This window comes from Electrophorus electricus, chromosome 10 (genome assembly GCF_013358815.1).
Source record: "Electrophorus electricus isolate fEleEle1 chromosome 10, fEleEle1.pri, whole genome shotgun sequence".
Classification (NCBI taxonomy): Eukaryota; Metazoa; Chordata; class Actinopteri; order Gymnotiformes; family Gymnotidae; genus Electrophorus; species Electrophorus electricus.
The window spans coordinates 3,059,124-3,072,500 of record NC_049544.1 but is presented as its reverse complement, the minus strand read 5'-3'; the positions used below and the strand labels follow the sequence as shown (position 1 = coordinate 3,072,500).

General features: G+C 50.1%; 1 protein-coding gene across 6 annotated transcripts in view; it reads left to right on the top strand.

Moving 5' to 3' along the window:
- The window catches only part of ddr1 (discoidin domain receptor tyrosine kinase 1), a 35,430-nt gene that overhangs the window by 18,232 nt on the left and 3,821 nt on the right, over window positions 1–13,377 (top strand). For 3 of the 6 annotated variants that reach the window (XM_035530944.1, XM_035530943.1, XM_035530948.1), the window contains exons 4-13: window positions 698–926; window positions 1,143–1,290; window positions 1,381–1,483; window positions 6,989–7,175; window positions 8,961–9,210; window positions 9,518–9,679; window positions 11,320–11,486; window positions 11,572–11,773; window positions 12,409–12,522; window positions 12,981–13,276. In XM_035530944.1, coding sequence (XP_035386837.1) covers window positions 698–926; window positions 1,143–1,290; window positions 1,381–1,483; window positions 6,989–7,175; window positions 8,961–9,210; window positions 9,518–9,679; window positions 11,320–11,486; window positions 11,572–11,773; window positions 12,409–12,522; window positions 12,981–13,276 — 1,858 coding nt within the window. The remainder of the gene's footprint in view (window positions 1–697; window positions 927–1,142; window positions 1,291–1,380; window positions 1,484–6,988; window positions 7,176–8,960; window positions 9,211–9,517; window positions 9,680–11,319; window positions 11,487–11,571; window positions 11,774–12,408; window positions 12,523–12,980; window positions 13,277–13,377) is intronic. The other 3 variants (XM_035530945.1, XM_035530947.1, XM_035530946.1) reach the window with 3 other exon arrangements.

Below are 13,377 nucleotides of genomic sequence, written 5' to 3'. Positions count from 1 at the left end.
GAGAGCCTCAGAAAGTCTTAAGAGATCTGAAGATGGAATCTGACTCTCTCTCTCTCTCAGTGTGTGTGTTTGTGTGTGTGTAACCTTTTCAATTTGTTCAATTCAATTTTGTTGGTATGACAAAGGAATACAGGAAAATCAGCTGCCACACGACATTTCGATTAGTTGGACTCATCATTAATATCATTATCATTAATAATCATTAACATCATTATCATTAATAATCATTAATATTATCATTAATAATCCTTATCATCATTCTAATTTACATTATTATTAACGCATAAATAACTTTACAGTAAATAAAATTAAAAGTAGGTAAAAGTAGGTCTAATCATCCCTCCCTTTCTTTCTCTCCCTCCCTCACACCTTCTCTCCCTCCCTCCCTCCTGCTCTCTCTCTCTCTCCCTCCCTCTCTCCCTCTCTCTCTCCCTCCCTCTCTCCCTCCCTCCCTCCCTCTCTCTCTCTCCCTCTCTCCCTCTCTTGCTCTCCCTCTCCCTCTCTTGCTCTCCCTCTCTCTCCCTACCTCCCTCCCTCCCTCCCTCTCTCCCTCCCTCCCTCTCTCCTCCCAGTCCTCCCCTCTCTCCCTCCCTCCCTCTCTCCCTCTCCCTCTCTTGCTCTCCCTCTCTCTCTCCCTACCTCCCTCCCTCTCTCCCTCCCTCTCTCCCTCCCTCTCTCTCTCTCCCTCTCCTCTCAGGTTGAGTACAGGAGCTGGTGATGGTGCCTGGTGCCCTGCAGGTTCAGTCTTCCCCAGCGCTTCCGAGTACCTGCAGGTGGACCTGCACACACTGCACTTCCTGTCCCTCGTGGGCACGCAGGGTCGCCATGCCGATGGGCACGGGCGGGAGTTTGCGCGGAGCTACCTTCTCCGTTACTCCCGGGACGGCCGACACTGGATCACCTGGAAGGACCGGTGGGGCCAGGAGGTCAGAGAAATGTTTTGCCCTCTCTGTGTCTCTCTCTCTCTCTCTCTCTCTCTCTCTCCTTCACTCTTTCTCTCTTTCTCTTTCGTTTCTGCATCCACACTCCCCTGCATCTGCTCATGGAGCCTGCCTCAGATATCTAGTGGAATGACCATGCCTTTCTGTTGTTGCTGTGTGCGTGTGTGTGTTTGTGTGTATGTGTGTGTGTGGCAATCCCAGGTAATCTCAGGCAATGAGAACACGTATGACGTGGTTCTGAAGGACCTGGGGCCGCCCATCATAGCACGAACGGTGCGCTTTTACCCTCTGGCAGACCGCGTCATGAGTGTGTGTCTGAGGGTGGAGCTTTACGGCTGCCTGTGGAATGGTGAGCGCCGTGCCTGTAGGGTTTTGCGTGTCAGTGTGTGTGTGCGTGCGACTTATGGTGTGTTTTCTGTGCATGTGTTTGCTTGGTTAGATGGACTGAAGGCCTACACTGCACCCATGGGTCATGTGATGCACCTGTCTGGCTCACCTGTTTACCTCAACGACTCCATATACGACGGCAGCATTGAAGCAGGGTGAGAGACCACGCGTGCGTACGCACGCACACACACACACACACGTACATGTTCACTGCAACCTCATGGCAATCCAGCAATGAAAATGGGGTCTATCCCTTCCCACAGAAAACATTAACCCACATTAGTGAAACCTTTCCCTGCTGGTGCTGACATGGCCTGAGGGGAACAGTGGAGTCACGTTAACTGAGGGAACAGTGGAGTCACGTTAACTGAGGGGAACAGTGGAGTCACATTAACTGAAGGGGCAGTGGAGTCACGTTAACTGAGGGAACAGTGGAGTCACGTTAACTGAGGGAACAGTGGAGTCACATTAACTAAAGGAACAGTGGAGTCACGTTAACTGATGGGAACAGTGGAGTCACGTTAACTGAGGGAACAGTGGAGTCACGTTAACTGTGGGGAACAGTAGAGTCACGTTAACTGAGGGGAACAGTGGAGTCACGTTAACTGATGGGACAGTGGAGTCACGTTAACTGAGGGAACAGTGGAGTCACGTTAACTGAGGGGAACGGAGTCACGTTAACTGAGGGGAACAGTGGAATCACGTTAACTGAGGGGAACAGTGGAGTCATGTTAACTGATGGGACAGTGGAGTCACATTAACTGAGGGGAACAGTGGAGTCAGGTTAACTGATGGGACAGTGGAGTCACGTTATCTGAGGGGAACAGTGGAGTCAACAGTGGAGTCACGTTAACTGAGGGGAACAGTGGAGTCACGTTAACTGATCGAACAGTGGAGTCACGTTAACTGAGGGGAACAGTGGAGTCACGTTAACTGAGGGGACAGTGGAGTCACGTTATCTGAGGGGAACAGTGGAGTCACGTTAACTGATGGGACAGTGGAGTCACGTTAACTGATGGGAACAGTGGAGTCACGTTAACTGAGGGAACAGTGGAGTCACGTTAACTGAGGGGAACGGAGTCACGTTAACTGAGGGGAACAGTGGAGTCACATTAACTGATGGGACAGTGGAGTCACGTTAACTGAGGGAACAGTGGAGTCACGTTAACTGAGGGGAACAGTGGAGTCACGTTAACTGAGGGGAACAGTGGAGTCACGTTAACTGATGGGACAGTGGAGTCACGTTAACTGAGGGGAACAGTGGAGTCACGTTAACTGAGGGGAACAGTGGAGTCACGTTAACTGAGGGAACAGTGGAGTCACGTTAACTGAAGGGGCAGTGGAGTCACGTTAACTGATGGGAACAGTGGAGTCACGTTAACTGAGGGAACAGTGGAGTCACGTTACTGTGGGGAACAGTGGAGTCACGTTAACTGATGGGACAGTGGAGTCACGTTAACTGAGGGAACAGTGGAGTCACGTTAACTGAGGGGAACGGAGTCACGTTAACTGAGGGGAACAGTGGAGTCACGTTAACTGAGGGGAACAGTGGAGTCATGTTAACTGATGGGACAGTGGAGTCACGTTAACTGAGGGGAACAGTGGAGTCACGTTAACTGATGGGACAGTGGAGTCACGTTATCTGAGGGGAACAGTGGAGTCAACAGTGGAGTCATGTTAACTGAGGGGAACAGTGGAGTCACGTTAACTGAGCGGACAGTGGAGTCACGTTAACTGATGGGACAGTGGAGTCACGTTAACTGATGGGAACAGTGGAGTCACGTTATCTGAGGGAACAGTGGAGTCACATTAACTGATGGGACAGTGGAGTCACGTTAACTGAGGGGAACAGTGGAGTCACATTAACTGATCTAACAGTGGAGTCATGTTAACTGAGGGAACAGTGGAGTCACGTTAACTGAGGGGAACAGTGGAGTCACGTTAACTGATGGGACAGTGGAGTCACGTTAACTGAGGGGAACAGTGGAGTCACGTTAACTGAGGGGAACAGTGGAGTCACGTTAACTGATGGGAACAGTGGAGTCACGTTAACGGATCGAACAGTGGAGTCATGTTAACTGAGGGAACAGTGGAGTCACGTTAACTGAGGGGAACAGTGGAGTCACGTTAACTGATGGGACAGTGGAGTCACATTAACTGATGGGACAGTGGAGTCACGTTAACTGAGGGGAACAGTGGAGTCACGTTAACTGATCGAACAGTGGAGTCATGTTACCTGAGGGAACAGTGGAGTCACGTTAACTGATGGGACAGTGGAGTCACGTTAACTGATGGGACAGTGGAGTCACGTTAACTGAGGGGAACAGTGGAGTCACGTTAACTGATGGGACAGTGGAGTCACGTTAACTGAGGGAACAGTGGAGTCACGTTAACTGAGGGGAACAGTGGAGTCACGTTAACTGATGGGAACAGTGGAGTCACGTTAACTGATGGAACAGTGGAGTCACGTTAACTGAGGGGAACAGTGGAGTCACGTTAACTGAGGGGAACAGTGGAGTCACATTAACTGATGGGAACAGTGGAGTCACGTTATCTGAGGGGAACAGTGGAGTCACGTTAACGGATCGAACAGTGGAGTCATGTTAACTGAGGGAACAGTGGAGTCACGTTAACTGAGGGGAACAGTGGAGTCACGTTAACTGATGGGACAGTGGAGTCACATTAACTGATGGGACAGTGGAGTCACGTTAACTGAGGGGAACAGTGGAGTCACGTTAACTGATCGAACAGTGGAGTCATGTTACCTGCGGGAACAGTGGAGTCACGTTAACTGATGGGACAGTGGAGTCACGTTAACTGATGGGACAGTGGAGTCACGTTACCTGAGGGGAACAGTGGAGTCACGTTAACTGATGGGACAGTGGAGTCACGTTAACTGAGGGAACAGTGGAGTCACGTTAACTGAGGGGAACAGTGGAGTCACGTTAACTGATGGGAACAGTGGAGTCACGTTAACTGATGGAACAGTGGAGTCATGTTAACTGAGGGAACAGTGGAGTCACGTTAACTGAGGGGAACAGTGGAGTCACATTAACTGATGGGAACAGTGGAGTCACGTTATCTGAGGGGAACAGTGGAGTCATGTTAACTGAGGGGAACAGTGGAGTCACGTTAACTGAGGGGAACAGTGGAGTCACATTAACTGATGGGAACAGTGGAGTCACGTTATCTGAGGGGAACAGTGGAGTCACGTTAACTGATCAAACAGTGGAGTCACGTTAACTGAGGGAACAGTGGAGTCACGTTAACTGAGGGGAACAGTGGAGTCACGTTAACTGATGGGACAGTGGAGTCACGTTAACTGAGGGGAACAGTGGAGTCACATTAACTGATGGGAACAGTGGAGTCACGTTAACTGAGGGGAACGGAGTCACGTTAACTGAGGGGAACAGTGGAGTCACGTTAACTGATGGGACAGTGGAGTCACGTCAACTGAGGGAGCAGTGGAGTCACGTTAACTGAGGGGAACAGTGGAGTCACGTTAACTGATGGAACAGTGGAGTCATGTTAACTGAGGGGAACAGTGGAGTCACGTTATCTGAGGGGAACAGTGGAGTCACGTTAACGGATCGAACAGTGGAGTCATGTTAACTGAGGGAACAGTGGAGTCACGTTAACTGAGGGAGCAGTGGAGTCACGTTAACTGATGGGACAGTGGAGTCACATTAACTGATGGGACAGTGGAGTCACGTTAACTGAGGGGAACAGTGGAGTCATGTTAACTGATCGAACAGTGGAGTCATGTTACCTGCGGGAACAGTGGAGTCACGTTAACTGATGGGACAGTGGAGTCACGTTAACTGATGGGACAGTGGAGTCACGTTACCTGAGGGGAACAGTGGAGTCACGTTAACTGATGGGACAGTGGAGTCACGTTAACTGAGGGAACAGTGGAGTCACGTTAACTGAGGGGAACAGTGGAGTCACGTTAACTGATGGGAACAGTGGAGTCACGTTAACTGATGGAACAGTGGAGTCATGTTAACTGAGGGAACAGTGGAGTCACGTTAACTGAGGGGAACAGTGGAGTCACATTAACTGATGGGAACAGTGGAGTCACGTTATCTGAGGGGAACAGTGGAGTCATGTTAACTGAGGGGAACAGTGGAGTCACGTTAACTGAGGGGAACAGTGGAGTCACATTAACTGATGGGAACAGTGGAGTCACGTTATCTGAGGGGAACAGTGGAGTCACGTTAACTGATCAAACAGTGGAGTCACGTTAACTGAGGGAACAGTGGAGTCACGTTAACTGAGGGGAACAGTGGAGTCACGTTAACTGATGGGACAGTGGAGTCACGTTAACTGAGGGGAACAGTGGAGTCACATTAACTGATGGGAACAGTGGAGTCACGTTAACTGAGGGGAACGGAGTCACGTTAACTGAGGGGAACAGTGGAGTCACGTTAACTGATGGGACAGTGGAGTCACGTCAACTGAGGGAGCAGTGGAGTCACGTTAACTGAGGGGAACAGTGGAGTCACGTTAACTGATGGAACAGTGGAGTCATGTTAACTGAGGGGAACAGTGGAGTCATGTTAACTGAGGGGAACAGTGGAGTCACGTTAACTGATGGGACAGTGGAGTCACGTTATCTGAGGGGAACAGTGGAGTCAACAGTGGAGTCACGTTAACTGAGAGGAACAGTGGAGTCACGTTAACTGATCGAACAGTGTAGTCACGTTAACTGAGGGGAACAGTGGAGTCACGTTAACTGATGGGACAGTGGAGTCACGTTAACTGAGGGGAACAGTGGAGTCACGTTAACTGATGGGACAGTGGAGTCACGTTAACTGATGGGAACAGTGGAGTCACGTTAACTGAGGGAACAGTGGAGTCATGTTAACTGAGGGGAACAGTGGAGTCACGTTAACTGAGGGGAACAGTGGAGTCACATTAACTGATGGGACAGTGGAGTCACGTTATCTGAGGGGAACAGTGGAGTCACGTTAACTGAGGGGAACAGTGGAGTCACGTTAACTGATCGAACAGTGGAGTCACGTTAACTGAGGGGAACAGTGGAGTCACATTAACTGAGGGGAACAGTGGAGTCACGTTAACTGATGGGACAGTGGAGTCACGTTAACTGAAGGAACAGTGGAGTCACATTAACTGATGGAACAGGGGAGTCACGTTAACTGAGGGAACAGTGGAGTCACGTTAACTGATGGAACAGGGGAGTCACGTTAACTGAGGATAACAGTGGAGTCACTGAAGGTATTCTTCATCATCATCATCGTCACTCATTTTCACTGACAGAAATAGATGCTCATTTTTCAATCGGGCCAAGTCCTGGTGAGGGTGTATGTGAGTGCTTGTCATGAGGTGTCCACTTCGGGAATGTGTGTATGTGTGTGTGTGTGTGTGTGTGTCAGAGCTGGTACTTGTTTAAGCACTCCCAGATGTTTTTAATGAGCCTGAGATGTTTGCATTAGCTGAGCTAAGATTTATTTTTTTCACACAGGCCAGATTCCCACAGCTGTGTGGGTATGGGTGTGTGTATGTGTGTGTGTGTGTGTGTGCATGCGTGTGATTAGCCTGCTGGGTGATGTGTGTATGGGAAATGTCTAAGTGTGTGTCATATGCGTGTACTCCACGGTTGTGTAATTTAGATTGTGATGCCTTGCATTTCTCCCCAGGGTGGTGTTCGGGGGACTGGGCCAGCTGTGTGACGGAGTGCTGGGTGGAGATGATTTTGTGGAGAGTAAGGAGCTCCGAGTGTGGCCAGGCTACGACTACGTAGGCTGGAGTAGGGAGGCACTGGGCCAGCCCACCGTCGACATCGAGTTCCACTTTGAGAAAACACGCATCTTCCACACCATGCAGGTAAGCGTGAGCACACTTTTGTGTCTGTGTGGGTGTATGTTGGCTCATTCCTGCCTAGACCTCTGTTATCGCTTTTAATAAGCTCAGGTTTTCACTAGTTAGAGAGCAGATATTACATCTCTAATGTGGACGCGGCTTCACTCAGAAAGCTCAGGAAGTCAACAGGTGGGCCTCAAAACAGCATTCTTTGTTTACTTTTTAGAGAACAAACTCTCAGGTCCATCTGGCACAGAGGGATTGTTCTAGTTAACCTTCAGATTAAAATGACACGGGCGCTGGTCATTTTTAGGTTCTCGATGTGTAGTCACAAGTTCTGTTCACTGGCAGAATATTGTCATTTGTAAGGAAGTACAAAGAAATGGCAAATTTCTGGTAAATGGTGACTAAACATCTAGAGTGACAGCCAGGCTCCGCCCACTGGCCACATGTGTCCCGGATTGCGTGTTTCCAGACCAGCAGCAGAAGGGCACTGGCTTTGCTGTGTCTTCAGCAGTGGAAAAGTGTGGAATGGTTTAAGATTTAAGACACTGGCACCATGACAGTGGAAAAGTGCTGTATGTGTGAGGGGTCCTTCACCTAGACTAACAACATTGTACCTCCACACACACACACACACACACACGCACACACACTGTACTCCACACAAGAAAAGCTTTTTTGGGGCATTTCATTCGTCCCAGTAGACTGGGTGCTGTGTATAGTGTTAATGTCTCATTTCATTTAAATATGTGCATGTCTGTCTCCTATGCGGCGCCCGTGCCCATGCCTCGGAATGCCGGCGTGCTGCTGCCTGACCGGGGCTTGGATGGAGCGCTCAGCCGCCCTCGGATGCCGGAACGAGAGGCCGGCTACAGTGCTCTTCACTGAAATGATTTACAACTCCTTCACAGCACATTCCATTTTGAGAAATGACTTTTTTCCTAAGTATTCCCTGGAGAAGGTCTTCTTTTCCTGTGCAGGGGTGGGGGTTGGTGCTGCTAGCTGCTTTTTCCATACACCTTCCAGCACCGTGTGCATCTCCTAAAAAGCTCTTCCTACCTTTTGCAACTCTTTTCCTACTTTCCTTCTTTTAAACTCGAACACATCTCATGGGAAAGAACAGAGGGCGTGCGCGCATGTGTGTGTGTGTGTGTGTGTGTGTGTGTGTGTGTGTGTATGTATGTGTGTTGATTGACTTACGAGGTGTCGTCCTGATGAAATCTGTTACATTTTAACCCGTCAGCAGTTCACAGTCATTCAGGCATTGTTTTAGTACGGTCCTTCCACTGGCATTCGTTCGTCTTTCAGAACGTGTTTGGATAGATGTTGACCTTACACACGTCAGGTTAATCACCAACCCGTCACGCTAATTGTCCACATGCCTCCAAACAGATAAATCTGGTTTTACTTCCTTTTACCCGCTTCCAACCCCCACACCCCATGGTCTTTTCCGTTTTCCTCTCTGTTCCCGACGTTCTTGCCCTGATCTTTCTCAACCCGTGCTCACAAATTTGCTCCGACGTCTGAAATCGGAGCGCTGCCCTCCTCGGGGGCTCGCAAGCTCACGCTGTTTTATGACCATCAGGCATGTGTTGGAACGAGAGCACAAAAAAGCACATGACGTGTTTCTGGCAGTCGCTTATGGGGCAGGTTGCGCCTGCCGACTAGCCTGGTTAAAACGCCTGGCCAGGGAGTGGCGTCGCTGTGCTCTGAGCGGGCGTGTCGGCCTTGGCCCTCCGTCTCAGGGTTGAAGTGGAGACGGGCATTCCCACTTTAAGCCCCGTGTGTGTGTGTTATCTCTGGCAGGTCCACAGCAACAACAGGCACACTCAGGGCGTGCGCATCTTCTCTGAGGTGCTGTGCGAGTTCAAGGCGTCCATGCTGAGCCGGTGGGCAGAGCCACCGTTGCGGCTGCAGGTGCCGCTGGCCGACCTGCGGGACCCGTCATCCCGTTCGCTCGCCCTGCAGCTGGGTGCCCGCCCCGCACAGATCCTGCGCTGCCGCTTCACCTTCGCAGACCGCTGGCTACTGTTCAGCGAGATCAGCTTCTACTCCGGTACACACACACACGCACACACACACACACACACAGACACACACATATATACACATATATGCACACACACACACATGCAGCACATAGCATTCACACACCACTCTGTTGCCACCCACTCGTGAAACCATGAACCCAGAGCTGAGATCCCGGAGCACACCCACACACCTCATTCACACCGCACAGAAAACCTCCTCAGGGTCCTCCGGGTTCGGTACTCAGACTCATCTGTGATTATTAAGTACAGACTGTAACATTCTCTTTATCAGTAACAAATCAGAGCCACTGACACCCCCCTTCTCTCTCTCAGAGCCATTTGAGAGCGCGTCACCGTTGCCCTCCATAGCTGCCCCCCCCGACCCCTCTGCCACCCCCCGCCTTCACCTCCTCACCACCCCACCTCCAGCCTCCTCCTCCTCCTCCTCCTCCTCCTCCTCCCCCGGCACCAGTAACACTACCACACGCCACACGGGTGAGTCCTCGCTGTGCACCTGGGCACTGTGTGTGTGTGTGGTGTGTGTGTGTGTGTGTGTTTTTGCTGTGCAGCTGTACTTTGTGTGTGTGACTCATGCTCTGCACACACACCCTCGCCTAAGACTCAGTATTGGGGTTTTGAAAGGACGTTGGAGTGTTTTGGAGCCAAACATTGTTTTGCATGTTAATGTTGTCATGTAATCATGTAATTTGGTGACTAAAGCACCAGTGGGAAACAGACACTGCAGGAAGTTGGATGACTCAAGGATTAAAGTGGCCATAAAGGCTCTAGCCCTGTGAAACTGTAGGGACACGTTTATATCCAATAGATGGCGCTATCAGGCAGGTGCTGTGTAACCCTTGTAAAGCAAAGCCAAGTGCACTGTTGTAAAATGCCATCGTTAGCTAACACTGCCCACCAGAGGTGCTACGTTACCACTGAGAGAGGTTTTATCCCCACCCCTCTCTCGCCCTCCCTCCCTCTCTTCTTGTGGCCGTTATGTGCAGACAGTCTGGGGACTCGATATATCTGCTGTCCCACCTGTGAGTGTAAGGAAATGTATTCATTACCTGCGATACCCAGAGTAAAAGAGCAATACTCAGAGTGTTATCAGAGTAATATCAGAGTGTTATCAGAGTAATATCAGAGTAACATCAGAGAAATACTCAGAGTAATATCAAAGTATTCTGTAGTGTAAAGAGCCCGTCATTGTTCTGTTGTGCTTGTATTATATGTGCCATTGTAATGTGCCATTGTAGAAATAATGTTGTTCTCTTAAGCTGTTTGTATGGATATGTAAAAGTGCCTGAAAGTACAGGGTACCACTCAGAAACACACACACTCAGTGAAGGTTGAATAGATTTTAATCTCCGTCCAACTCCTGGGTGGTTGGGGGTCAGGGGGGTGACTGGGCTGGCAGCCTGCAGGTACCGCCTGGCCGGCTATACGCCCAGATGGCAGCAATCCATTCTAGCCTCACGTCTCTCTGTCTCTCTCTCTCTCTCTCGCTCTCGCTCTCGCTCTGTCGCTCTCTCTCCATCCCGCCCCTCGTATCTCCAGTAAGACAGGGGTAGAGAGGTGGGTGCAGATGGTAATAAAGCAGTTTTGGTTTGGATCTGACATTCCTTCAGGTTAACCTGTAAGATTGTTCTGCTAATGAACGCACACATCACTCAGTTGTTTATGAGACTGCCAAAAACTTTACATGTGCATTCACCAAGCATATTACATCACCCAAAACACATCCCACAGAGAACACACACAAACACACTCAGACTGCAGCTTTTGTCTGTAGTCCAGAGCTCAGTGCGGTGTGTGCAAGTGAATGTAGCAGTGCAGGGGGGTGTGTGTGTGTGTGTGTGTGTGTGTGTGTGTGTGTGTGTGTGTGTGTGTGTGTGTGTGTGTGTGTGTGTGTGTGTGTGTGTGTGTGTGTGTGTGTGTGTGTGTGTGTGTGCGAGCGAGCGAGCAGACTCTCTCGGTTCAGTCTCAGGGCCAGCGCACCCCCCCCCCCCCACTCACAGTTTAACTGGAACAGTATTCATGGCAGTCTCATAAAGGCTTAGAAACATGTACATCTGCTCAGCTCACTGAAGAGTTTGTCTGTCTGTTCATTTGTTTGTTTACTTCTGTTGCTGTAGGTGAGGACTTTGTTGCCATCACCCCAAGGGTGGGATTACCTGTTGCTAAGCATGACAGTAGCAACACTGCCATCCTGATTGGTTGCCTGGTGGGCATCATTTTGCTGCTTTTGGCTGTCATAGTTGTTATTCTGTGGAGGCAGTACTGGAAGAAACTGCTCGGCAAGGTGAGGGGGTGCCAAAAGGGATTTCCTAGACGATCCTCAACTGCTCCTCAGTTGGAAATGTAGAATTGTGTGTGTGTGTGTTTAGGCCCAGGGAAGCCTGTCAAGCGATGAGCTGCGGGTTCACCTCTCGGTCCCGTCTGACAACGTTGTGATCAATAACACGAACACACACACGTACTCCAGCCGTTACCAGCGCATACACACCTTCCCTGATGACAGGGATAGGGACGCGGAGTACCAGGAGCCCAGCACGGTGCTCCACCCACGAGAGCACCGCGACAGCACGGGTGAGGCGCGTGCACACACACACACTCACTCACTCAGATTAGTGTACAGAAAACGAAGGCACAGAGAGTGGCAATGCCCACATAAGGTCAGATAAAACACTCATCCACGCTGCTGCCCAGACACAAAGACCCACTGTCCTCGACAGCAAGTGAGAGAGCATTACACTAATCAAAATTCCCCTCACACACACTCACACAAACACACGCTTGCTGTGAACAGATTCCGCCATTACTTCTGATATACCGAGCGTTCGATGTGGTACTGCTGTGAAAACCTTCAGACTCTCAGCACGAGTGACCATTCCTCTTGATTCACTCCCGCCGCTGATGAAATATCGATTAACTGCCTGTGGTATGAGGAAGGATAACCCTGCCTGCTCCATCCCGCTGGTGCTGCATCTCATCTGTGACACTCACACGGCCTGGTCCCCTCTCCCACCACCCCCCACTCCACCGCTAACCTTCACCTCCTTCTGCATTTTTGTGTGTGTGTATGTGTGAGACTCATGCTGTTTGTTTGTGCTGGACTGCATCACAACCTGTTTTGTTTGTCTGTTTTTGCATTGCATTTTGCATTGTGTTTTGTGCAATGTGGTGTTGTACCGCATTCTGTGGGTGTTTGTGTGTCTGACCAGCCTTGCTGTTAAACAACCCAGCCTATCATCTTCTCCTGTCTGACCTGAGACATGGCCACCACAGGCAGCCAAAGTGCCCCAGAGAAGCAGAAAAGCCCCAAAACCTGCCCCAGGGTAAGAGCGGTGCCTGTCGGCTCACATCGTAACGGTAGACCTGAGAAACACGGTTACACAGAGAGAGAGAGAGAACATGCAAGACATTCCTCAGGACAGTGACAGGGTTACAGACTCGAGGAAGATGGGCTTCAGGAAAGTCCTGAGGTTATGGAACACCTCCCCAGTGTCCGCCAGAAGTATGAATATCTCAGCGGGCTGTGAGAAAAGTGCACCATGTTCTCACCAGTAACCAGGGGCAAGATCACACAGCCATCTGCATGCACAGGATCTAATCACTACTCTCCAGTGTATGCTGTGTTTAAATGCATGTATGAACAATAATTACTCAGTACTTTAAATAATGAAACGGGAGAGAATTGTCAAAATAACAAGTTGACTACTTAACTCAAGTCTGAATTGAGATTCTAGATTTTTATTTATATATTTTACCTCTATCACATCTGATTATTTCCCAGCGTGTGGAATAGATAGAGACAGCAAAGCTCTACCCATTCAAGAAGGCCCGCCCCCATACCCTGGGGCTCCTCCCCCTCTCCTGTCAGGAAGCCACTATGCAGAAGCCTCGGGGGGTGGGCCCAGTGTGCCTCATTATGCTGAAGCAGACATCATCAGCCTGCAAGGTGTAAGTGGTAACAACACCTATGCCGTCCCTGCCCTCTCGGCCACGCCCACTGACTGCCCGCCTCTTCCAGAGCTCCCACGGGAACGGCTCATCTTCAAAGAGAAACTCGGAGAGGGCCAGTTTGGAGAGGTAGACATTCCCACTTGTGCTCTCACAATTGCATTTATTTTACGATGCCTCTTGGCTATTTACACCGACCCGGATGCCGTCTTATAGCAACGTGTCCTTCT